The following is a 26,992-nucleotide window of genomic DNA, read 5'->3' as shown; positions in this document are numbered from 1 at the left end:
CTTGAAATGGTACAAAGGTAAGTGTTGAACTTCCACAACAAAAAAGGTAAGGTTACCCAAAACTGAAAAATAATGTACATTTCAGAATTATACAAAAGGCCCTTTTCTGGGAACAAAAATGGGTTAAAATTTAAAGCTGTTCAGCATTAATGGAGGTTAATCAAGCCTTGAAAGCTGGTGCTACTAATTCCTACAGGTGTTCCAACTTTTCTGCATTTCTTCCAACCCCCTCTGTCTGCATAAAAGTGCTGGAACACACTGTGGTACCACACCCATGAGCATCAGGTGAACAGTACTGCAGAAAGTAGTGTGTTGCTATAGAAATGGTGAGAAAAGGGCAATTAACAATGGAAGAGAGACAGACCATCAAAACACTTAAAAATGTAGAGTAGGTTCATACAGAGAAATTGCCAAGAAGAGCACAGCTTGATCACGGTCATAGGAAGCCTCAGTTTCAACTTTGAAGAGAAGACTTTGAGCTGCAGGATTGACAGGATGAGTCGCAGCAAGAAAGCCACATGTCAGAATAAAACACTGGATTGCCTGGACCATGAAACATTAGACTACTGAATGAAAGAAGGTATTATGGACTGATGAATCAAAATTGTAAATCTTTGGTTCATGAAGGATCTTTGTACGACGTTGAGTAGATGAACGGATGTTTCCACAGTGTGTGGCATCAACCAGGTGATGGTCTGGGGCTGTTTTGCTGGATCCAGGATCGGTGACTTGTCTAGAGTGAGACGCACACAGCAGTGGCAGCTGTTCTGTTTGTTTACTAAAAAAAGCTGATCTCTGCATGAGGATCAGTTTGTTTGGTCCACAAGTTCTTACGAACAGCTGAACCTGAAGCTCCAAGTCCAGTTTGAGAAATATGTGTCATCTAAAAAGATTTCATTGCCTTTGGCAGTTGAAATCACAAGTACACAAGGCCGAACCCCAGTCTGTCTAGAAACACATGGACACAAAAACACATCCTGCATAGCCTTGATTATCTAATGTTATCCTTCAGCTTATTCAGACTCTTTAACCAGAGATTTGTGTATGTGTAAGCATGCAGCAAAGACTGTCAAGCGCTCTGCGTCCACTCTTCAGTACTTCAGCCCAGTCTTAGCAGAAGAAGCTCATGATCCTCAAACACAGAGTGCCAACTCGAGCACATTTGCATTCTGTATATATTCAAATAATAAAACAGCTTAATTTAATTATTTATAAACAATTTATATTTTTCCAACCCAAACAGTCGGAGTCTGAACATTAATAATCAGAGATGTTAGACGTCTACAGTCGTCTGCTGGGTGTTCAGCAGAGTCCTGACTCATCATGACATCAGTCACCGACCAGCTCTTGGGGGGAAAGAGGCTGTTCATCCTCTGGATCATCATGAGTGTTAGAACGGCGTTTTCTTTTGTAGATCAAAAATCCAACAACTAAAACAACAGCAGAAACACCGATGATCACTGCAACAGATCCTCCTGTCGGACCTGCAGGTGAGAAACAGCTGTGAGGCGTCAGGTAGGCGACGAGTGAAGAACAGAATCTCTTTCTTTGTCAAGTAGATTGGGTTAAAAAAAGAAAGAAAAAAGTGTGAATAAAGAATGACAACACTGTGCATTTGAAGTATTTCAATACTGCCAGAGCTGATAAGAGGATTTATATTTATGGGGGAAAATACCATTTAAATTTCCCCCAGACAGAGACTGATAAATGTTTCTGCTCTAACCTTACCCAAACAATGCTGCTCTACAACTCTAGACTACCAGCCACAAAGACAACAGCTGGAGAAACATCTGTCCACCTCTGACATCCACCAGCTCATCCATACAACAAACACACATCAACAACCAGGAAGCAGCTTCACCTCTGATCACACACACACTCAACTCTACTCACTCACCTGAACGATCAGTAACACTCAGACGTACGTAGCTGATGTATTTCCATGAGCGTGTTTCTTCCATAAAGACGCCACACATGTATGTTCCACTGTCAGCAGGCGTCAGATCGTTCACAATCATAGACATGTTTCCATCCGTCATCTGTATGTCCAGGAAATCCACGCGGTTCTTAAAAGATCGATCCTGGTTGTCTCGTTCAAAATTCCCGTTCTGGTACGAAAGAACATATTCACCTTCCATGCGAGATCTCATCCATTTTACACCTGTGATGTTGATGTTTGAACTTTGACATGGCAGAGTGACATTTTGCCCAGACTCAGCTTTGATGTTCATTTTCTGACCTGAAAGGGCAAACAACACAGAGCAGAGAGGTTAAAGGTCAAAATACAATTCCTTTGACATTTGAGTTTTTAGTCATGTTGGACTTAATGAACCTCTGAACATCCAGCAGGTCACCAGTGACCCACTGAGGGGGAATTTTAGCCTCATGCTAAACATGCAAAGTGTCAGAAATACAAGATGTTAGCTAGCATTCATAGATGTGTCCTTTCAGCTGCTCTGATCCAACCTTTGCTCTCTAAGGAAGAGGCTTCAGGGAGATGTTCGCTACGTTGGACTGTAGGACCATCAGAAATGTGTGCAGTAACAAAACAGGCAGCACTGAAAGGAGCTCTAAGTGTTTGTGTTGTTCAATGATTTGTGCACAACAACAAAAATGGGACCTCTCTCATCCATCAGTCATCATGTGGACATTTTTCTTACAGACGCAACAACTTTAACATCCACCAGCTCATCCATACAACAACAAACAACAACAAGCAGGAAGCAGCTTCACCTCTAATCACACACACACACTCAACTCTACTCACTCACCTGGAGGAACAACAATCAGATAGTTGTTAATGAGCAATTTCCATGAACGTGTTTCCTCCATGAAGACACGGCACATGTATGTTCCACTGTCAGCCGTGTTCGCATCCTTCAGAATCAAAGACACGTCTCCATTCTTCATCTGTCTGTCCTGCAAAGTCAGACGGCTCTTAAAAGATGGATGCTGGTTGTCTGGATTTAAATGCCCGTCCTGGTACAAAAGGACATATTTATCTCTGAGGTCAGCTCTGCTCCATTTTACACGTTTACTGTTGTTTGGAGCTCGACATGTCAGAGTGACTTTCTGTCCAGACTCAGCTGGGATGATTTTGTGGTCTGAAAGAGGAAACAGAACAGAGCAGAGAGATGTTAGTTGTTTATTTACTTTTACATCTGAGTTTTAGGGCCTTGTGGTGGTATGGTAGTTATCACTTTTGCCTCTCGGAAAAGTCCTTGGTTCAAATCCATGATCTACTCTTTCTGTATTAGCCCTGCAGACCGGCACCCTGTCCAGGCTTCACCTGCTACTAACTCAGTGTCTGTGACACACTCCAGGCCCAATAACCTTGGCTTAGTTAAACAGAAGGAGATGGATTGAAGTTTTTTGCCATTTTCTCTTTAATTCATGTAAACTCCTAGCATCCACCAGATCATCAGTGTAGCCTCATGCTAAACACAACAGCTAGTGGACCTCTGAAATCCACAGCAACTGGGCCTCACCCACCATAATGGGGTAAGAAGGATGGGATATACTGTGTCTGTGTTGTTGGCTATCCACTGGACCCAGTAGCAGTTTTTGATATAGGCGACATGGGCGGTTGCCCAGGGAGGCATCGTGGTAGGGGCGGCAAAAAAAAGTTGCTCAGAGTCATGCTGGACTCATGTTTGCCCGACATCATGGCAGCGGATTTTGGGAATGGCACAGGCACCAATCGGTTTTCTATCACCCATTTGCTGGGAGTAAGGGCGCCCTCTGTTTGCGAGGTGCGCCTGCTGCTTGCGGCACAGGGAGGAGAGGGAAGATGGGCAAATAAAGTTTAAAGCCATCAGGTGCTCAGTTCAGAAAAAAATGGAAAAAAGAGGAAGAGAAACAAATAAAGATACAGGTAAGCAGATGAAATGGCAGGTCATGTATCCTGAAACATCATAATCAGATAGAGTGGGGTTAGACTTAAGCTCACCCGAAACTTTGGCTGATTTTTATCTGCATGTTTTCAGTGAGATATAGATTCTCTGCTGGGACTACTGAATGATTTACAGAAGTTTACAGTTACCTTGCTCACTCACCTAGAGGAACACTGAGGTTGATGGTGATGTTTTTCCATGAACGTGTTTCTTCTATTTCAAAAAGACACTTGTATGTTCCAGAGTCAACAGTGGTCACTTTCTTCAGAATCAAAGACGCGTCTCCACCCTTCATCTGTCTGTCCCGCAGAGCCACTCGGTTCTTATATGATGGATGCTGGTTGTTTGGAACAAAACGCCCATCCTGGTACAAAAAGACATTTTTTGGTTCCAGGTCAGCTCTGCTCCAAACTACAGCTGAGATCTTATTGGTAATTTGACATGGCAGAGTGACGTCCTGTCCAGACTCGGCTGTGATGTTCATCTGGTCTGAAAGAGAAAACAACACAGAGCAGAGAGGTTAAAGGTCAACATACAATTATAAGCAGAATTATTTACTTTAAAAATGTATTTTATTTCGTTTGACATGTTTAGTTCCCATGTTAACGTCTTAAAGTCCAGCAGAGGCCTGTACTATAAAGCAGCATTTGGGTTCAGGGTTAACACTGGGTTCGCATCTTATAACATCCAGTCCATGGTAACTTTCGCTATGCTTTGAACCTGCTCAGATCCAGATTGAAACATCAATCAGGTTCCACAGGATAAAAACATGTGCTAAATTAGCCACACCCCACTTTTCAGTTATTTATTTGTAAAAGATTTTTGGAATCATGTATGATTTTCCTTCCACTTCTCACGTGTACACCACTTTGTGTTGGTCTTTCATGTGGAATTCCAATAAAACTGATTCATGTTTGTGGCTGTAAATGTGGAAAAGTTCAAGCGGGCCGAAAACATTTACAAGCCACTGTATGCATATGAAACAGGCCTGTGTTTGAATTTAGTTTTAATATTCAATCTTTGTTCTCAAATGAAAAAATGGAAGTGTTGCAGGAATTGCCTTAACTCATATGTGATGAAAGCTCAGTGGTTTGTGGTGTGTGCGTGAGCGTAGGTAACGTTTTTGTTTTACAGCATGTTTTCAGTGTCAAATAGATTATCTGCAGGGAGAATACAGAAAGCTGTACCTTACTAAAGCCAATGAATGAAACACAAACTTCATGCCAGATTTACAGAAAAATAATTTTTATCTGACTCACTCACCTGGAGAAACATTCAGATTGATGGTGACGTATTTCCATGAGCCTGTTTCTGCTATTTTAACACGACACTTGTATGTTCCAGTGTCAGCAGTGGTCACTTTCTTCACAATCAAAGACGCGTCTCCACCCTTCATCCCTCTGTCCCGCAGAGCCACTCGGTTCTTGTATGATGGATGCTGGTTGTTTGGAACAAAACCCCCATCCTGGTACAAAAAGAGATTTTTTTGTCCCAGGCCCGCTCTGCTCCACTCCACAGCTGTGATGTTATTGGTAACTCGACATGGCAGAGTGACGTCCTGTCCAGACACAGCTTTGATGTTTATCTGGTCTAAAAGAAGAAACAACACAGAGCAGAGAGGTTAACGATCATCATACAATTATGAGCAGAATTATTGACCTTTTGTTTAATTGTTGTTTATTTCTCCTCCGTGAGTTGCCACCTTATGGTGGTAAAGGAGACTGTGTGTTCCTGGGATCCCAGGGGCTATGTTGTCTTGGACCTTTTGCTCCATGATGGGGTCTCCTATGGGAAACTGGTCCTCAGTGAGGAACCAAACAAAGAGACATTTATAGGACACCTTTTAGAAGGTTCCCCCCAAGGGTTCCCCCTGCTTGGGATAGCACTCTGCACCTGAGCCAGGGGAGGGCGCCCGAGGGTGAGTGTCTGGTGGTCATGTGGTACCGGCTGGACACCGCCTGAAAATGGGACATGGGTGTTTCCTCAGGAGGCACCGTAGCGCTTGGGTCCAATGTTTGTCAGAAGTGAGAAGGAGGATCCAAATAACAGACAGTGGCAGAGGTGCGAGTGAGTTTTATTTACAGTGAACAATAACCAAGGCGAGGGCAGAACTGAACATAAACATAAACTGGGAAAAGACTAACAAACAAACGTGAAAACATAAGTATAGTGGGACATACACAGAGATGGCAGATGGAGAAGGCTGGACACAGAGACACGGAGTAACACACGCGACGACGAGCACAGGCAGACACACACTATAAATACACACAGCACTGATTAAGGGATGGGAGACAGGAGGGGAACACACCTGGGAGAAATCAAAGCTGACGAGGCAGGGGAACGTAACCTGAACACACTCGCATAAGACAAGGGCTTTCAGAATAAAACAGGAAACTAACAGACACAGAGGACCAGACAAGACGCTGAACTTAACAGACTCACGAGCAGACACAGTGACACCATGGACAGACAGAGGGAACACAGGCAGGTATAAAACCAAACTCTAACACACAGCAAACCTACAAAAAGACATGACAGAATGAACAAGAACATAGAGGACTGTAACTGCTCCTGAAGGTTTTTCATGTTCGAGGTAGAATGCTCCAGCTGATGTTTAGCCAGTATTTTAATTTATTTTTACCAGCAAACACTATGGTGAAATGATCAATGGAAAACACGGATATTACATCCGCAGAACACAAATTACAACTCAAATAAAACATCCACACAAAGTAAATGCACCGACATACTGTGTGCGCCTTTCTACTGAACATTCATGAGCGATTGTAGTCCATATCTTCCATATTTCCACCTTTTACACAAACCAACATTCTCTTTCTGGCTCGAGCCTTCAGTCTCTGGTGACATGTGCGCTTAATTGAGCATCACCCCAAATCATGCGCACCACAAAGCACCACACTCAGGTCCACCAGTAGGTGGCAACAACACAACACGAATCCAGATTAAACACCAAATTTTGAACATTGCAATCACATAATAATTACATTTCAGTGCGACAGCTACAAGGACCATGACAGAAGGTGGTTTGCCTCTTACAACAGTGCACTGCCACGGTATCTCATGCTAACATTTAACTAGTTAACTTATGCTGTGAACACAACCTGCTCTGGATCAGATTAAGATCCAGATTAGAGATCATTAGGTTTCGAACATCTATGGACCGTTCAGTTCTCCAGAAAATAAATAGCATAACTATTCCTGGATGATCCCTCAGTCCTCTGCGTGCAAAGAACGGGAGGGTCTAATTTTTTTTTTGTTTTGTTTGTGATTGGGTCTAATGTCTTTCCCTGATGAGCTTCAGTAATAAATAATAAATAATGTCACATTTTAGATTCAACTTTATCCTGTGATTTTCTATTTTTATCTTCTGTTAGAAGCAAAGACATTTTACAACAGTTGTTCTATAAGCGTTAATATCTGATCGAAAGCAAAGTACCTGCACTTTGCTTGTCGAACTCATATTAGATTTTGACGAAGACAAAGTTTGAATTCAGGTTTTGTATTTAATGTTAAACAGCACATAGTCAGTATTTAATCAATGTCTTTTCATCCCCTGACTGATTATCCTGATGTCCAATGTCAGTTTGAATAAATTCAGCATACCCTGGATGTTGATATCACTTCCTAGAACAGGACGCAGGTCACTAAGGACCATCTGCTTTGAGGGCTCAGATGAGTAGAAAAGCACTATATAAGAACCAGTCCATTTACCATCTGTGGGTGAATTTTTGCCTCATGCTATATTCACAAAGTGTCAGAAACTACAAGCTGTTAGCTTCCACAGAACAAAATCATGTGCTGTCAACCTCTGACATCCACCAGCTCATCCATACAACAAACAAACTTCAAGAACCAGGAAGCAGCTTCACCTCTGATCACACACACATTAAACTCTACTCACTCACCTGGAGGATCAACTCTCAGGTTGATGATGGTGAACTTCCATGAGCGTGTTTCTCTCAAAAAGACACGACACTTGTATGTTCCAGAGTCAGCAGTGGTCGCTTTCTTCAGAATCAGAGACGCGTCTCCACCCTTCATCCCTCTGTCCCGCAGAGCCACTCGGTTCTTATATGATTGATGCTGGTTGTTTGGAACAAAACCCCCATCCTGGTACAAAAAGACATTTTTTTGTCCCAGGTTAGCTCTGCTCCACTCTACAGCTGTGATGTTATTTGTAACTCGACATGTCAGAGTGACGTCCTGTCCAGACTGGGTTGTGATGTTTATCTGGACTGAAAGAAAAAAACAACACAGAGCAGAGAGGTTAAAGGTCAACATACAATTATGAGCAGCATTATTTTAAATATGTTGTTTAAGTCATTTTAACATCTTAACCTCCATCAGTGTTCTATACTATGAAGCAGCATTTGGGATCATGGTTAACATTGGGCTTTCTGTGCTAAGAAAGTGGTTCGCTTCTGATAAGAGTGCATCACCAAGGTATCTTATGCTAACTTTTAACTAGCTAGCTTATTGTTACTGTTGGAGTCAAATTGTTAAATGTTGTCATTGTGTTTCTTAAATTTGTAAAGTCTTGGTTCAAGCAGTAGGATCATGATCCTGATTACCTCTACAGCCACTCTGTGCTGGGGGAGGATTTATCACCTGCTTTTATGATCCTTTTGGTGAGCAGGAGATCTCTCTCACACACACACACACACACACACACATACACACACGTTCTTGCACATGCATACAGGTGCACACACGTACACAAACATAGTGCCGTGTCTTTGTAACCAAGGGGGGTTACGAGGGGAGGTGCTTTTGCTGTGATGCGTACTGTAACTGTCACGTCAATAAAAAGGCTGCAGCTGCTCTTTGAAGGATTTGGGCTGGAGTCAGGTGAGGAGCGTGAGCTCCACGAGCTGGTTCTGACCCAAACTTCCCTCGTTAGCGAGTGAAAAAGCCGGTTGAAGATGTTCAGTCTTGTTTTCCGTTCTTCATGAGGAATAAGTCTCTAAACTAGCCGGGCCTGTGGAAACACAGATCCAACAGTTACCTCACCAGATCCATAGTAAGGAGAGCGCTGTGAAGTGACGCACTTCAAGAACAGTTTCCCATCTCTCTGATTTTCTGCATTATTCATTTGCTTATTACCCACCAGTCTTCTGTTGTGTACACCGCTCTTGGCCGCTGTCTTTTTTTTCCTACTTAAATGACCTCGGACAAGAAAGCCTAATATCTGCTATTCAGTACTGAAGAAATTTAAACGTTTCAAAAATATGTAAAAGTGCAGAATATTTTTAAGGTTATCTGCTATAAAAAGTCAGGCCAGGAAAATCTCCTTCATGTTTTTCTGTGTTTTATTCTCAGTTACTTTGACACAAAGGCATCAGCTGTGATGCTCCCACCTCTGATGAAGTCTCACAAGTGTCAATACTGATGTATGATCAGAATTATTATATTTCTGACTGTCGGAGGCAAAAATGAATCGCATCAAAACCTCGTGAATCAGAATCGAATGGATTATAGAAATCAGTGATGATACTCAGCCCTAGTGAGTAGACTAGGCCTGGTCCGTCTAAAATTCATAGCCAGTGCTCTGACACGGAGCCATCAACCTCTGAACGCTGAAAAAGCACAGTGTATCCAGAAAACACACCATAAGCCGTGGTAAATGCACTGCCCAAGTGTCCCCTCTCCCGACTGCCTTTCAGCAGCAGGCAGCAACAGCAGGTCGTCAGAGGAGTAGTGGTAGTAGTAGTAGTAGGTCGCGAACAAAACAGCTCTTTAGAGCCGGATCTTTGAAGTGAACGACGCGAGACAGGGTTTTTTTTTCTTTCTCTCACCCTCTCTCTCTCTCCCACTTTTTTTCTGCTTCACTCCACAGGCGAGCCTTGTGCTTTGCGCTGGGAAGAGGGGAGAGGGGTTACACTCACAGTAGCACAGGAACAGAGGGAGAGAGAGAGAAAGAGCCAGGGACAAGAACGTCACATTAGAAAGGTATAGTGATCATCCACAACTATTTTCAGTTGCGGATGATAAAGGATTCAGAAAGTTTATTTGACAGAGAATGTACATCTTCTTTTTGTTTTCATATTTTAATTTATATTTAGTTGTGTTGTGGTTTGCAGTGTTTTGTGTTGTTTCACTTTAAATTTGTTTAAAAGGAAAAACCTGAAAATTTAAATAGTTAAAAGTTGAAATGTGAATAGTTGGTTTTTGTATTATATGATTTATTTATTACATTTTATGTGGAGTGAATAAATAAAAGTATATTTACGGTGGCCCCTAGAGACAAAGCAGGTACAAACTTCAAAACACGTACAAAAAGACAACAGAAGTGCTCGCTTATTGTTACTAGGCTCAGTGTTGAGCTTTTGTTACCTAGTGGCTACACAAGCCAGCAAGTACCAACAACCGGATTTGGTGTGTGGTAGTAAGAGGTAAATTAACATTTTTCTTTTTTTTAAATTATTTGAATATATATGAGTGCTTGTGTATAAATACACAAACAACACAAATATGCTTTCAATTGTGTAATTTAAGTGATCTAGGTAGCTCTGTTTGGGAAGTTCAGTTAACGCTAGAAATGTGTTTTGGAGTTTGTACGTGCTTTGTCTCTATGGGCCACCGCATATATTTATATATGAATTGAATTGAAATTTATTTCAGTCAACAACAACACAACAAATTATAATTTTACATAAAAGTACTCAAATAGTAACCGAAAAAGGAATAGGCTGAAGCCTTGTGGCTTATACTTATCCTATCCCTTACCCCCATAGAAATAATCAAATCCTTAACCAAGAAAATAAATAGCATTGATAAATAAGTTGTATAACAGTTTGAAAAGAAAACAATGATAAATCAAAATTATTTATTTTTAAACCATCACAAAAAATTTTTAACAAACCAAATTTCTATAACCTTGTATAATACAAATTTTTAAAATCCTCCTGAAGAATGACAAAGAAAAACACATCTTCAGTTCATCATTAAGTCCATTCCACAATTTCACTCCCAAAACTGACACACATCTATACTTAACATTGGTTCTCACTTTAGGTATTTCAAACTTATAAGACCCCCTCAAATCATATTTTCCATCTCTTAGTTGAAACATACTTAAAATACAAATTGGAACATTCTTTTTCATCACACGATATATCATTTCTAAAGTTTTAGAATATATAATGTCCATGAATTTTAACATAGATGATCCTACAAAAAACTGGTTGGTGGACTCCCTATATCCAACTTTATTTATTATTCTAATAGCTCTTTTTTGCAATTTAAATATTGAATCCAAATATGTTTTGTAAGTGTTCCCCCATATATAAACATATATAAATAAAACCACGGGGTTTTTTTACATTAGTAATTCCTTTTTTGCATAATTTTATATTGTTGTTAATAATTAATTAATTAATTAAAAGCAACAAAACAACCTGAAGAGCCGGATGTGAGCCGAAAGAGCCGGTTTTCTAGAAAGAGCCGTAAATCCCATCACTACAGAGGAGGCCGATATGTTGATTAAGTTTAATATTGTCTACAATATTGGCAAAGAGTTCCGAACACATACAGGAAGGGGCCCTCCCGCACATCCTCCCCACAGCCTGGAATACATTTCCCTTGAAGGGCGGAACATCGTGAACTGTGAACCTCGCCAACTTCTGCTTCCACAGAACAACAGCACGTGCTCGTAAAACGTAAACATGTGTGAGAGAAAGCAGCCTCTCATTATAAGACACTGTGAGTCTCTGCATGCTGCCTTTATGGAGCTACAGCTGTTTGTATACACTGAACAAAAAGCTTTGTAGCTGTATACTGACTCCTGACACTACAACACATCACACTGAAACACACATTACACTTCTTTGTCTCTGTCACAGCTGGATTACAGATGTTAACTCCACCCACCCTCGTTTCGCCTTCGTCTACTCCTCGTTTTCTCAGAAGAGCATCATCTAATAGCAAATCTCACCTGCAGAGACGACCGTGAAGACGCTGAAAAACAGCAAAGTTGAGCCGAGTGTGACACCGACAGCAGACATTTCTCAACTCCAAACTTCAGAGTCAGAGAGAGCGAGAGAGAAGTGACGTCAGGCTGGCTGGACCCGAGCCAACCAATGGTTGCGCTGATCTGAAAATCTCTGGACAAACAAACGTTACGTAGTAATTTACGTCCTCAGGTTGTGATGGTCTGAGCAGCTGTTTGTAACGAATCTGACTAAATCAGTTTCCCCTCCTTTAAAGACTCTGAGCTCTCACAAGTTGTTGGCATATCTGTTATAGAGAAACTTATATTTGGGAGTAAATGTTTGCGAAAATTACATTTTAAAAAAACTACACACCTTTTAAAATTTTGTCCCTGAAAAAATGTGTTGTGTAGTTAATGAGAGATCTTTAGTTAAAGGGGTTTTTGAAAAAGGCCTGACTGTTTGTGTTTCCTTATTGGCAGATAAAGTTTGATTTGGAAAAATTAACAAAATATATTTTTTTAAATCTTGTGATCCAAAAAAGAAAAATGATGGTGGACTAAAAGTTTTACGTTTTTCAGTGTTAAATAATGTTGCTTTTAAAAAACATCAGTCGAGCAACATTATTGCATAAATGTGATGAGGAAATGAAAGAGTTGTCCAGAAAGTCGATCAGTTTTCATGAGAAAGCTCTTCTGGCTCAGTTCCACTGTGAGAGACACTCAGCCTGTGAGAGATCAGGGCTGTCCTGCTGTCACATACAGGCTGATGACAGACATGCTGAGACCTTTAAGTCTGCATTTATGATGAATTTGTCTAATGAGAATTACCAAACTTGTATTATAAACTATGAGGAGACATGTGATAGTTCACCACTTGGATCTTGGCTCCTTTCCACCTCACTGGGAAATATCTCCAAACCTCACCTGCCTGCCCTCTTGCTCACTCACCACTTTGGATCCAATGAACCCCAGTTCAGCCGTTTCACCTCCCCCTTGATACCACACCTCCACCTCCTGCAAGTAAGCTGAAAAGGCTCTCATACTTACCCTCTCTGGTAATCCACTTCAACCCAGCTCTAACTCCGCTCTCCTCTCTCCCCAGTGTGACCAATACTTACCTGCATTTATAGTCACGATTACAAGAAAGTATGTTATTCTTGCATGAACCTTGGTCAATAAAGGGTTAAATTGTTATAGGTCATGAAGCAGCCATTCTGCTGTAACACCCAGTTTTACCAGTAATGGCAGCTGATTTTTAATGTGATTCGAGGCCTTTTCAAACTTTAGTGAGACGTTTAATGGAGCTCTGAGTTGGTTCAGGAGACACGATGCAGAAGGAAGTCCAACCTGAGTCACACTGAAACACTCCAGCTTTGTTTTCTTCTTAGCCTAACCTAACCCTAACTACAGAGCAAGACCACATGAATGAGCAGTAAATAAAACATGATCAACTATTAAAGAACATGGTTGCCTGTGCTTGCCCCACGTTTATCTCCTCCTTCTTTATGTAATTTAATAAAGCACAACTGCAACATGTCACTGCTACTTAGATATATGAAAAAGAAACAGTTTGTTCCCTATACACAAAGTTCCTATATGGTTTTAATTTGCCTCACGGTTGGTTTGGTTTGTCCATCATCTGTTTTACGTCATTGTAAACTAAAACATTTTTGCTCGTTTGACTTACTTTATATGGGCTTTAGCAACAAGGCCTAACAAGCATTTATGGACAGTATAGAAACATTTTGTCTCTAGAAGAATTTAGCAACATGTGTCCAAATGTTCAGGAACGCAACAGTTGTGGTTCAGTGTTGCACAAGATTCCAGCAACACTACCCTGTAAAAACCCACACACTACCAGTAAGTACACAGTGTGTGTGGAGAACTACAGGAAAGGGGCCTAAAGGAAGGATCCTGAGACTTAATTTAGATTTTCTTAAGTTAAGTTTTATTCTGCTCCATGTCTTACTGCTTTGGTTACTTTGGTTTCTGACTCACATGGCTTCTTATAGACTGTAAATGTAGTGTTGAATTTCCCAATCCTTGAAAAAAATAATTCTTCCACTTCTTCATGTGGGCTGTCCAGGATATTTATACACAATACCCCAAACAGTAAAGCTGTTAGGGTTGCAGTGGCAGCGATGGTGGGGTCAGTGTTGCACTTCGTTGTAGTGTAATATCAGCTAAGTCTTCTTCCTTTGTTGTCTGACACGAGTTTTGTTGCAGCTCGGTGGTGTTAGCAGTCCCACACTCCTTAGCAACACCATCACTTTGGGTCCAACAATAACTGGATCAGCAGGGCGTGCTCTTCAACCTCTGCTGATCCTGGACGAGCCCCCGGAAATCTGTTACACGCCCTGCTATAGCGGGCGTGAAGACGATAATGAACACAGGAAGCACGCGGCTGTTCACCTGGTCAGTCTTGCAAGAATTTATTCACTTAAAAACAAACATGTCTGCTTCACCTTTTTTGTCACTTCGTTTCACCACAACTGAGTGCACCTTTACACTGCACTTTAAAAAGATTCAGTATATTTTACTGTCAATCAACAGTATTGGCATAAACAAAACATGAAGTTAAAATAAATGAACCAAATGGATAAACTCACCCGTTTCACATAAAAAAAACAAATAAGGAAAATAATCCACATTGTCCTGTTAGTGTCTTATTACGAAATAAGAACTCTCTTCACTTTTACTGTACCTGCTAACATTTGTGTTGTCTCCTATTAGCTTTCGTGCTTTGTATGTTTTCAGACAAGTTTGGTTCTAACAGCATTAAAACAGCAATTTTATGAGTGACCTCAGGCCAGCTTGGAACATTTTACAGACACGCTACACACACACACACACACACACACACACACCCACACACACACACACAAATAACAACAACAAACACTTGCAATGAAGACGATGTTACAGAAGTATACAGGAACTGTAAACATAATTGGATCGCAGTTTCATGTCATACAGAAGTGATTGTAACTGCTGAAAGACAATAGCATCCACCATTACTCAGGCATGCAGCAAAGCTATTACGTTTGGCAGAGCTGGAATAGCTCAAGTAAATATAGTGTAATACAGTGCACATCATAAACATGTCTTAAATTATGAAAGACTAAATATCACAGTGTCCAGCTGTGCGTTTCCATACATTTGGGCACATTTCTGATCTGTAAAACAGGAGAGATAATGAAAGCAGGAAACACACTAATAGCAGAATGGCAAGCTGACGGCAGCGAAGCACACAACTCAGTCCCAAGGCACTCTGCCCTCTACTGTCCGAGGATGGATGGATGGATGGATCTAGCTTATGTACACATATACACACGTTTAAATACAGAATATATAATAGGGATACAAAGGATAAATAGGAATACTAGTGAAACATTCTCATTGATTAGATGAATTGTGAGTCTATTGCAGTGAAAATCACTACAGCTCAGTTGTTCCCGCCATCCTATGTCCTCCTGCTTCCACTCCCTCTCCCCTCCATCGAGGAGTTAAACAGTTTGATGGCATGTGGGATAAAGGAGTTTTTATGTCTGTTGGTCCTGGACTTTGGGAGAAGAAACCTGTCACTGAACAGACTCCTCTGGTTGTTTATGGCCGTGTGCAGAGGATGCCCAGAGTTGTTCATAATGTCCGGCAGTTTCCTTAATGTCCTTTTCTCTGCCATCATCCAGTCAAAGGATTTGTTCGACTATACATACATACACATACACACATATATACATACTTGGTGGCGAAGATGGCGCCGGTGTGTTTGGCAGGCCGTCTCCACTGCTCTCTGCTGCTTCTTACCTTTCTGCTAATATGCTATTCAGGTGGCTCTGCATTGCTAACCTATGACCGGCTTACTCTTCTAAGTCTCCGGCCACCCTATACCTACGGGTCATACTTCCATGGATCGGAGCCGGTGTGGAATTTAGGAGATACCAGTCTGCCGCGGACGGATCACCTCTCAGGAACGTACTGCCGATCTCCGCTTCCTTCGCGCAGGAGACGCTACAGGAAAAGGGGTAAACGGAGTGGTGTCGTGTCCGCATTAAGGCTTACCTAAAGGCACGGTATGTGGCTGGCTTCGACGTCGATGTGGATGCTCTCCGCCTTCCCCCGACTTTCTGGGAGCACTTTACCTTTAGATTGTTTAGGCATCGATGGATTCGCGATGCTGAATTCCAGGCCCGCCCTGCCGCCCCAGTGGTTTACTCGTCGGCTCGATGTTGGATTAAGCCTCCTAAAGGCGGTGTGTGCTATGGCAACCTATGCCGCCCGAGACGTGCTTCCAATTGCGACTCGGCGTCTTCGACTCGGATGGCGCTATTTAATGTTAGGTTGTTGACGAATAAGACTTTTATTGTGAGCGATTTTTTTACTGTTACAGGACTGGATTTGCTATTCATGACGGAAACCTGGATTCGTCCCGGTGAGTCTTTCCCTTTCTCAGAGCTCCTTCCTCCGAATTGTGCCTTTTTTAGCTCACCGAGACCTTCGGGCAGGGGTGGAGGAGTGGTCTTTAGGAATAAATTCCGAGTACGGCACCTGCCCTCCCCTATGTTCCCTAGCTTTGAAGCCCAGCTGCTGGAACTTGCTGGTACCCCCTTGACTCTCTGTGTTGTGATTTACCGTCCCCCGAAATATAATAAGACTTTCATTAACGACTTTGGTGACTTTTTAGCATCTCTTTACCTAAATTATGATCGTGTTCTTATCACAGGCGATTTTAACATTCACATTTGTTGCAAAGATGATGTGTTTGCCAAGGATTTTCTAGCCCAGTGGTTCCCAAAGTGTGGGGCCCGCCCCACATTTTGGGAAGTCCCCCCTGCTATTGCAGGGGGGCGCGGCATGAAAAGGGAAAAAAAACAAAAACAAAAACAACGCTTGGACACTGCTAGCACGGGGCGCCCACACAAACGCAAAGCAGGAGATGAAGCATAGCTGAATATGTTTCCAAACCAACTTCATTCTAAGCCAAAGACTAGAAAATATGGTGAAGCATATCTTCCCTTTGGTTTCACCTGCACAAGTGCTGAGGTAGGTCTCCCTGCAGAATTAGTTTTCCCTGCATCGGGAGCAGCGCTGGGTTGTTCAAATCACGGACAAACAGTATCCCACAGTTGTTTATGTTTTTGAACCCATTTTGTAGAGGGTTTTTTTGAAAAATGTATTGATAGCAATGTTGAATATTATTACACAGGAAAAAAAACAACTACATGTAAAATAATTACACCGTGATGCCTCTGCCTTTCTAAATGCAGGGACAGTAATGGCCTGTATATGTAAGCCTGTAAAACCTGCAGAGTCAGATTAACAGTATTTTGTCTCTATCTGCCATTCTGCAATTCATCTCATGTAAACAATAACGTGGCGCACAGTGTGACGTGAAAAAGGCACATACCTTTGACATTGCGTGACAAACTCTGTATTCCTTGTCCACACATAAACGCAAAAAAAAGGAGTTTTAAAAAATCTCCGTTCTCGGTGATTCGATACGCCGTTTACATGTGCCCGAAACAGCTGCGCGTTCAAAAATACCCGTGTAGGTGCGGACTGAGCGTAAAAGAGTTGGTAGTTTATTTTCTTACCACCTGTAATTTATTGCAGATTATTTGTATTTGCTTAATTGTTTAATAAATGTTTGAGGTGTGAAATAAACCGCAATGGAGCAAAATATGGGTGTGCGTGGTTGAAGGATGTGTTTGTGCGTGTGCGTGCGCGCGTGCACGCGCGGGGGTGGGGGGGCGCGAACGTTTTTCTTGTTAAACAAAGGGGGCCCAGCAAAAAAAGTTTGGGAACCACTGTTCTAGCCTTAGCTGACTCTTTTAATCTTATCCAGTGGGTCAATGCACCTACCCACCTTAAAGGACATACCCTTGATATGATTTTTTCTTATGGACTGGACATTTGCATCAGGGACATCAGCAACATTGGAATTTCCGATCATTTCCCAGTCATCTTTGATGCTGAGCTATGCAAATTGGACCAGAACTTTGAGGGTCCTCGACGTCTTGTGCGCATTATCAATCCTGGGACTGTAGCTGAATTTTCAGCTGCTTTCTCTAAATCTGTTCTCCCTGACATTGATTGTTTTACACCCTCTTCAGTTGATGATTTTGCTAACTCCTTTCTCTCTACCTGCTCCTCTTTACTGGACGTTGTGGCTCCTATGAAAGTAAAAAGGCCTAGAAGCTGCGCTCAGCCGTGGCTAAATGAGTCCTTACGCGCTTTACGACGCGTTTGCCGCCAGGCTGAAAGGTGGTGGAAAAAAGATGGGCTACAGGTGTCTTTTGATATCCTTCGCGGGACCCGCCTGGAATTTCAGAAATCTGCCAAGTTGGCTAAAGCAGCTTTTCTGTCGGGTGTCATTGCGGATAACAGTCACAACCCACGCTTTTTATTTAAAACTTTTAACTCATTGATCAATCCTTGTCCTGAAACGCCTAGATTGGCTTCCTTAGCCCTTTGTGAAAAATTTTTTAACTCATTTTACAGGCAGAATCTTATCTCTCAGTGTCTCACACCCCCCTGTGATGAGTCAGGCCCCAGCATTAAGATGCTCTACTAACCTCAATCAGTTTAATCCAGTTTCGCTTCCTACTCTTAAGGGTATAGTTGATCACCTAAAAAACTCAAACGCTGTTCATGACATCCTTCCATCTCGCATTATTAAAGATGGGTTTAACATTATCGGGCCCTGTATCTTATCATTAATTAACCTGTCATTGTTATCGGGTTGTGTTCCGGCTGCCTTTAAACACGCTGTAGTGCAACCTATTCTCAAAAAGAGCTCCCTTGATCAGAATGACCTCGCTAACTTTAGACCTATTTCCAAACTCCCATTTCTGTCAAAAATCCTAGAGAAGATTGTTCATTCCCAACTTCAAGCTTATTTGGATGCAAATAATATCGGGGAGAAATTTCAGTCGGGGTTTAAGCCACGCCATAGCACAGAAACTGCATTACTGAGAGTCTTTAATGATCTTCTCTCAATTGCTGATTCAGGGCCCCCTGTGGTGTTAATTTTGCTTGATTTGTCCTCTGCTTTTGATTTGGTGGACAATAATGTCCTTTTAATGAGGCTTGAGCATCTGGTGGGCATCACAGGCAGTGCCCTTAGCTGGTTTAAATCCTATCTCTCAGAAAGGTCCTTTTCTGTCACCATGGGTACCTACGCCTCCTCCATTGCCCCTGTTACCTCTGGTGTCCCCCAGGGGTCTGTGCTGGGTCCCATGCTGTTCTCTTTATATTTGTTACCCTTGGGCCGAATCTTTGATAAATACAATTTCTCTTTTCACTTTTATGCGGATGACATTCAAATCTATTTTGAACTAGCTGAGGATGTCACGTCGTCATTGCAACACTTCTCTGATTGTATGAATGAAGTTAAAAACTGGTTACTGAGCAATTCTCTTATTTTAAATGATAAGAAGACTGAAATTCTAATCTTTGATACTCCCTTCTCTCGGGCTGAATCAACTGGTATTTTTGGGCCCTTTGCTGACTCCCTTTCTGACACTGTGAGGGACCTGGGTGTTGTCTTGGATAGTTCCTTCAAGTTGGACAAACATGTGTCCTCCGTAGTTAAATCGAGTTTTAATCAACTACGTCTAATCTCTAAGGCCAAGCCCTACATACCACGTAAGGACCTGGAGAAACTTATCCATGCCTTTGTTACATCAAGGTTAGATTATTGTAATTCCCTTTATACTGGTCTCCATTCTGCCCTTATTCATAAATTGCAGCTTGTTCAAAATGCGGCTGCGCGTCTCTTAACTGGAACTGGCAGGTTTGAGTCTATTACTCCAGTTCTTTCCGACCTGCACTGGCTCCCTATTAAATTTCGTATTGATTTTAAAATTTTATTGCTCACTTTTAAAATCATAAATAACACCGCGCCCAGCTATCTTACGGATCTCCTCAGCTTTTATATCCCTGGGAGAGCGCTTAGATCAGCAGGCCAAATGCTCCTGGTGCGACCAAGATCTCGGCTCAAGACCAGAGGTGGCCGCGCATTCGCCGCTGTCGCACCCTACCTCTGGAATAACCTCCCCCTAGCTATTCGGGCGTCTGATTCAATTCAATCTTTTAAATCTCGATTAAAAACTTATTTGTTTAGCCTTGCTTTCACCACCTCTTAGAGCCCACATCCTTAGTGTATTGGAACTTATTTTTTTATTACTTGTTAATGTTTATAATGTTTTAACCTTCAGCCTTTCGGGTTGTGCCTACTATGCCTGGTGTATTATTGGTTAGTTATGTCACCTGCCTGTTAGTATATTTTATGTGTATCTTGTATTTTATGCTTTATATCTGAATCTATTATTGCTCTTAACTCATTCTGTGAAGCACTTTGGCATACCTGTGGTTTTTAAATGTGCTATATAAATAAAATTGTATTGTATTGTACACACACACATACATATACATACATACATATACATATATATATATATATATATATATATATATATATATACACATACATACATACATACATATCTTAAGAACATTGCAGGCTGAAAATATTAGCTATATTAAATCGATTTTACTCATAATTTAAGATACATACAGGCTTCAATCATTTGTCCCTTCATGGAATCATATGTGTGACAAACATCTGCAGTTCATGGGTTTGAGGCCTCTGAGGGCTCAGGGCTGTCCTGCTGTCATGTTATCAAGTGCATGACGGCTCTCTGCACACACTTTGAGTTCTTATCTCTGTGGACCAGAGGGATTACCCACAGTTCATAGTGCTGTGCTGTTCAAAGCATTAAGAACAAGGATGGAAATAAATAAACAGTCAAGCCAAACGTTCAGAGGAATGTAGCTCCTCATAAAAACATGCTTCATGATGAAGTTTTTACAGTAATGATAAAGTGAACTATTAACTGTGGCAGCATGGTGGTTAGCACTGTCGCCTCACAGCATCATTAGTTTATTTTATAGGAAATGCAGTTTAACTTGTTTCCAAAACAGAGGATTAAACTGATGCGCTGTTCAATGATTTTAAACCTAAATTTGAGAGTCAGAGGTTTTTATATGTTTGTCACATGTAAATGTTTCACATCTGGACGGTAAAGCTTTGGATTTGTTCCCTTAATAACAAACACGTTCATTTAGAAACTGCATTTGGTGTTTTCTTTGTATAATATTTGATGTGTTTGATCTGAAACATTTAAGTGTGACAAACATACATAAAATAGTAAACCAGGAAGGAAACAAACACTGTTTCACTCTGTATGTGTTTGTTTCCATCTTATGTTCTTATAATCAGTATTTTAAAGCTCTTAAACTGAACTCAAACACATAAACTACAAACTGGTCAGACATTAGAAATAAATTGTACCTCTGAGTATTTGAACCTGCTGTTGTTTTGCTCACTGATGGCTGCTGCTGTGACAACAAACACACAAACAGTTTGATGTCATCAGAAAACACTCTGGAAATACTCAGAAAAAAATGTGGTTTATAGTTTAAAGCTGATTTACTTTCACACTCCAACACTGTTATTATGTCCTAAGTGTGTAACAGCACTGCCCCCATGTGGTCAAACTGGAGCATTGCACATGATAATTCTCATCCAGCAAACTTCATTAAACCTCCACTATGGGCTCAAATTGTCGTTATAAATATTTTGTGTAGTTGTGGTCAGTTTTGTGACGTTGTAAACCAAAATATATGAAAATTTTATGTTTGTGACTCTACAGATGAGAATTTGTGTGTTTGTAAAAAAATATTTACACAAGTTACAAATTGTTATTGTTAAGATATAAAGCAAAAAAAAAAAACTACGTTTAAAACACTGCACTCAAGTTGGGTACCCAGGCTGGGTATGAGTTTCCACTTGCAAGGACGAACTTTGACCTGATTTTTCTTCCTTTCAGCTGATTGGTCAATGTCCTGTCAATCACAAATTTAACAATCCAATCAGAGAGCAGATGGGTTTGGCTGTTGAAGGGACGCTTTGTGCAAGGAGAGGAGAAGGTCGTCAGGAGAAACCAGAAGGAATTACTAGGAGAGCAGCAGCTACACTGACGCTAGTTAGCACAACGATCCAGTGAAGAAGCAGACTCTCCTGCGGTCTTAAGTAGTGTGAGGAGGACATCACGCATGATGAGAAGCCAGTGGGTGAATATGGTAGATGGCCACAGGTCTCCATTGTAGGCAAGGCCAGAGGCAGGGAGCAAGGTCCAGCTCCACCCTGGTGAGAGAGGGGTGAAGACAGCAACCCGCAACAACACATCCTACAGATCCTGGAGACCATGGCATGTTCAGATTCAACAGAACCAGATACAAAGCATGAAATCATGTGAAAAACACAACAGCCTTAAAAAACGCAGTTTGGACCCAGAAGCAGGATTCATACGTCATCACTTAAAGATCGGATAGATGATGTACAGAGTTCCTCAGTACAGTAAATTCATTGGTTTCAAACAGTGTGTTGTTGGCCTACATATAACTGTGGGCTTCAGTATGAACTCCATGCTGTGAGCTGATGTGTTTCTATCTGATCATTGATGGATTCTGTTTGAGATCGTTTTTCCAAGAAGCTGTGTCAGTACGCTGAAGCTCTTTTCATGAGGAAACAGGAGAAACATGTTCATCTACATGTTCATCGCTACAGGTGCATCAACACAAAAACCCACAGACTCAAAAACAGTTTCTTCCCCAAAGCGATAACCACCCTGAACTCACACATGCACCGATAACACAGCCCCCCACTTCCCTCTTCCTCTATGGACCACCACTCTGCAATACCAATTCTATGTGCAACAACTCAACTGTTTATACATAACACTATTTATTACATATTACTTACGGCTTGTATATTGTACATTTTATATCTATATTATACGTATATATATCTTTTTCCCTATGTTAATACTGTCCATATGTACATAACGTTGCAGAACTGCATCCTTCTGACTACAACAATTACAGAGCCAGCTCAAAGTTTCCTTTTAGAGCAGAACTTTTGGAGAACACTGTCTGTCTGAAGCTTCTTGAAGCGTTACGTCCATGCTAGAACTCCACTTTGACTCTGACTGTGGATCCTGCTGAAGCTTATAGAAATGAAGACCTCCATAAGATCAGCAGACCCAGCTCAACAATGTCTGCAGGTGCTAACAGGTCAATCTTTGAGACGCTGAATGTTCCCAGTTTCCTGCTGTGAAACTAGAAGTGATGACTATTATTGTAACAGCACTACAGCTGGAACTGCTGACAGGGCTGGAGATGAACTGGATGTGCCGTGTTAGCTTCATGTGTCCTTCTATCACAAACATGCTGCTTCTTCTAACAGGGAGGACTCCTCAGCCGTGGAGTGTCCAGCTGTCCGTGTCCACAGCAGAGTAGAATCAAGGCTGTAACCAGGCTTTTATTGTGAAACACTGAATTTGTGGAAAAGTCAGCCTGAATATCTCCAACTGTGACATTTCTTCTGAAGCAGCAGAATTCAAAATGTGCTGCATGTTATTTTGTGAGAGAAGTCAGGGAGAGAGATGGCATCACAGTCAGAGAGAGAGTGGGCAACGATCCCACAGGAAAGAATGAAAGAGACAGAGAGAAGACACATCCAGGGAGGAGAGAGATGGAAGCAACATGTAGCAGCTGATGAAGATGGTCAGACAGACGTGCTGGGCACACAGAGGACTTTATGAACTGGTTCTCAGCTTCATCTCTCCCTCGCTCTCCCCACGGCTACAGTACAGGTGAGCTGACACATCCATCAGTGGAGGCTGTGGGTAGTAAGGAGCAGCAGCTGAAGCAGGTTCATTCGTGTTGATGGTTTACAGGTTTCCTTGGTCAAAGGTCACTCAGAGTGACAGACGTTGCTGCATCAGGAGATTCAGCTCTGTGATTTCACCTTCTACTGATGGAGTGTAGACCACACAATAACCTTCACAGAGGATGACCACACAGTTACCCGTGTGCAGGCCGATGAGTTCAGTAGCCAGCGACTGAAAATGTTAGCATAGCTTACCAGTGATGGGAGCCAGTGGTTTTTCCCAGCTGATCATGATGGATGGATCTCCCACTTCCTCCACTTCATGCTCTTTGAGACCATCAGGTGCTATGAAACAAACAAGTTAGAACCACTGTGTGTGTGATGTTGATGCATGACACAAACTGTATTTCAGTCTGGCTGCACTTATTTTTAAAATTAAGATGATGAGAAATAACAGCAGAAATGGAGTCAGAATATAAAGGACGAGTGTTCACACCTGTTGTTTGTCAGGTAGTAAGAATGAGGTTGTCCTCGCCTCCCTCAGTAACCTCACAGACATTAACAGTGTACCAGGGAGAAGCTCATTAATGTTCACAGAGGTAGCTGCAGGACACATCTGACAGAAACAAATATCTTGTATCAACAAACCTGTGATGAGCAGGAGAATTTGTAATCAGGCAAAATTTCAACACACAACACTTTTGAACTGAAAGTGTAAATGTCTGTATCTGCCCCTACCAAGAACCACAGGCTATCCAGTGCTGTGTCCCTGCTCAATGAGCCCGTACTCCACTCTGAAACCTGAAACTGTGTCTGAGGCAGAAACCCAGGAGATGATGAAGCTGCTGGAGGTCATATCGGTCACAGACTCTGAGATGTCAACCACAGGTGGAAGAGGGTTGGTCTGACCTCGTGTTGTAGCCACTACAGGACAAACAGAGAAAGTCAGAGATTAGTTACTCAGGACAGTCTCATACACGCTCCTTCAAAACCATCAGTGACACAGCGCTGAGGTGATTCCAGCCTCTCTTAACTTACACGATCCATAAGTGGTGGTGAAGTCAAAATGTGGACCTGTTTGTGTCCAAAATGCAGCACACTGATCAGCTGACCCTCGTCTGTGAGTTTAGATGGCCAGGAACTGCCACCTCTCTCCTCGGGCTGTGAGAGTTTCCTGTAAGATGACATGAGATGTAAGATAATTGGCTGAGGCTCAGTTTACAGGCTGAAATTATTATCAATGAAAAAAAGATATTAAGTTTTGCTCAATAATGGAGGAAGAGAAAACAAATCTAAAAAACTTTATACTCTCCATTTAAGGATGTAGTGGGTGATGTGTGCAGACGAGTGGGCGTTCCACTGAACAGGGTGGGAGTCTGGTTGGTTTCCTGATTCTGTGATGATCACCTGGACGGGACGGTGACCACCTGAGACAGAGACACAGGAGTAGAGACAGCTGCTTTACCACTGAGGAGAACAGTCACATCATAGATAATTGGCAAACCTTCTGGAGGAAACCTGGTCTTGTTAGGAGAGACGGCATCCATCCCACTTTGGATGGAGCAGCTCTCATTTCTAGAATTATGGACCAATTTATTAAACCCTCCAAAATCTGACTATCCAGAGTTGGGACCAGGAAGCAGAGTTGCAGTCTTACACGCCTCTCTGCAGCTTCTCTCCTCCTGCTACCCCCCAAAAAACCCATCTCCATTGAGACTGTGTCAGCTCCCAAAAAGACAAAAAGCAAACTAAAAACCAGCAATAAACAACTTAAACATAAAAAATCACAAAGAAAGAACAATACAGTATCCACATCTGAACCAAAGAGTAAAACAGTGAAATGTGGATTATTAAATATTAGGTCTCTCTCCTCCAAGTCTCTGTTAGTACATGACTTAATAATTGATCAACAAATCGATTTACTCTGCCTTACAGAAACCTGGTTGCAGCAGGATGAGTATGTTAGTTTAAATGAATCAACACCCCCGAGTCATTCTAACTACCAGAAACCTCGAAGCACAGGCCGAGGGGGCGGTGTGGCAGCAATTTTTCACACCAGCCTATTAATTAACAAAAGACCAAGACAGACTTTTAATTCATTTGAAAGCCTGATGCTTAGCCTCGTCCACCCCAGCTGTAAAACTCAGAAACCAGTCTTACTTGTTATCTTCTATCGTCCACCTGGGCCTTACACAGAGTTTCTCTCTGATTTCTCAGACTTTTTATCTGATTTAGTGCTCAGCTCAGATAAAATAATTATTGTGGGTGATTTTAACATCCATGTAGATGCTAAAAATGACAGCCTCAACATCGCATTTAATCTGTTATTAGACTCAATTGGCTTCTCTCAAAATGTAAAAGAACCCACCCACCACTTTAATCACACTCTAGATCTTGTTTTAACATATGGCATAGAAACTGAGCATTTAACAGTGTTTCCTGAAAACCCTCTGCTGTCTGATCATTTCCTGATAACATTTACATTTACAATAATTGATTACACAGCAGTGGAGAGTAGACTTTATCACAGTAGATGTCTTTCTGAAAGTGCTGTAACTAAGTTTAAGAATATAATCCACCCACTGTTATCATCTTCAATGCCCTGTACCAACATAGAGCAGAGCAGCTATCTGAACGCTACTCCAACAGAGGTCGATTATCTTGTTAATAATTTTACCTCCTCACTACGTACGACTCTGGATACTGTAGCTCCTGTGAAAACTAAGGCCTCAAATCCGAAGTACCTGACTCCGTGGTATAATTCTCAAACACGTAGCCTAAAGCAGATAACTCGTAAGCTGGAGAGGAAATGGCGTGTCACAAATTTAGAGGATCATCATTTAGCCTGGAGAAATAGTTTGCTGCTTTATAAGAAAGCCCTCCGCAAAGCCAGAACATCTTACTATTCGTCACTGATTGAAGAAAATAAGAACAACCCCAGGTTTCTCTTCAGCACTGTAGCCAGGCTGACAAAAAGTCAGAGCTCTACTGAGCCAACAATCCCTTTAACATTAACTAGTAATGACTTCATGAACTTCTTCACAAATAAAATTTTTATCATTAGAGAAAAAATTACCAATAATCATCCCACAGATGTAATATTATCTACACCTACTTTTAGTACCATCAATGTTAAGTTAAACTCTTTTTCTCCAATTGATCTTTCTGAGTTAACTTCAATAATTAATTCCTCCAAACCATCAACGTGTCTTTTAGACCCCATTCCTACAAAACTGCTCAAAGAAGTCCTGCCATTAATTAATTCTTCAATCTTAAATATGATCAACCTATCTCTAATAATCGGCTATGTACCACAGGCCTTCAAGCTGGCTGTAGTTAAACCTTTACTCAAAAAGCCATCTCTAGACCCAGCTGTCTTAGCTAATTATAGGCCAATCTCCAACCTTC

The 26,992-nt window shown here is 41.6% G+C and overlaps 1 protein-coding gene and 1 long non-coding RNA gene across 3 annotated transcripts; both read right to left on the bottom strand.

The window, feature by feature from the left end:
* Positions 1 to 275: 275 nt before the first annotated feature.
* On the bottom strand, positions 276 to 12,007 carry LOC102078149 (butyrophilin-like protein 2). Of its 2 annotated transcripts, XM_005465897.4 has the most exons (7): positions 11,851 to 12,007; positions 7,823 to 8,152; positions 5,157 to 5,483; positions 4,056 to 4,382; positions 2,772 to 3,104; positions 1,898 to 2,239; positions 276 to 1,484 (listed from the first exon to the last, which is right to left on the bottom strand). In XM_005465897.4, exons 1-7 carry the CDS (start codon positions 11,918 to 11,920, stop codon positions 1,330 to 1,332), a joined length of 1,884 nt encoding a protein of 627 aa, XP_005465954.1. In that variant the 5' UTR covers positions 11,921 to 12,007; the 3' UTR covers positions 276 to 1,329. The 2 variants fall into 2 exon arrangements, with proteins under 2 accessions (XP_005465954.1, XP_025760081.1); XM_025904296.1 differs by lacking the exon at positions 5,157 to 5,483.
* Positions 12,008 to 23,562: 11,555 nt separating this feature from the next.
* Positions 23,563 to 25,181, bottom strand: LOC112844668 (uncharacterized). Its single transcript, XR_003217403.1, has 3 exons — positions 24,623 to 25,181; positions 24,081 to 24,508; positions 23,563 to 23,929 (listed from the first exon to the last, which is right to left on the bottom strand). It is a non-coding gene; the product is annotated as an uncharacterized LOC112844668 (long non-coding RNA).
* Between the last annotated feature and the right edge of the window lie 1,811 nt (positions 25,182 to 26,992).

The sequence above is a fragment of the Oreochromis niloticus genome, unplaced genomic scaffold (genome assembly GCF_001858045.2).
Source record: "Oreochromis niloticus isolate F11D_XX unplaced genomic scaffold, O_niloticus_UMD_NMBU tig00000734_pilon, whole genome shotgun sequence".
NCBI classification, from domain to species: Eukaryota; Metazoa; Chordata; class Actinopteri; order Cichliformes; family Cichlidae; genus Oreochromis; species Oreochromis niloticus.
The sequence above is the reverse complement of the archived record's forward strand: the minus strand, read 5'-3'. Positions and strand labels throughout refer to the sequence as shown.

What these genes read in the sequence shown, in the direction of transcription:
- LOC102078149 (XM_005465897.4), bottom strand. Translation starts at nt 11,920, where the DNA reads ATGTCTGCTGTCGGTGTCACACTCGGCTCAACTTTGCTGTTTTTCAGC. An exon ending in CTTCACGGTCGTCTCTGCAG is followed by an intron (nt 8,153 to 11,850) that starts GTGAGATTTGCT and finishes TTTTTCTTTCAG; the next exon opens with TCCAGATAAACATCACAACC. An exon ending in GAGTGTTACTGATCGTTCAG is followed by an intron (nt 1,485 to 1,897) that starts GTGAGTGAGTAG and finishes TCTCACCTGCAG; the next exon opens with GTCCGACAGGAGGATCTGTT.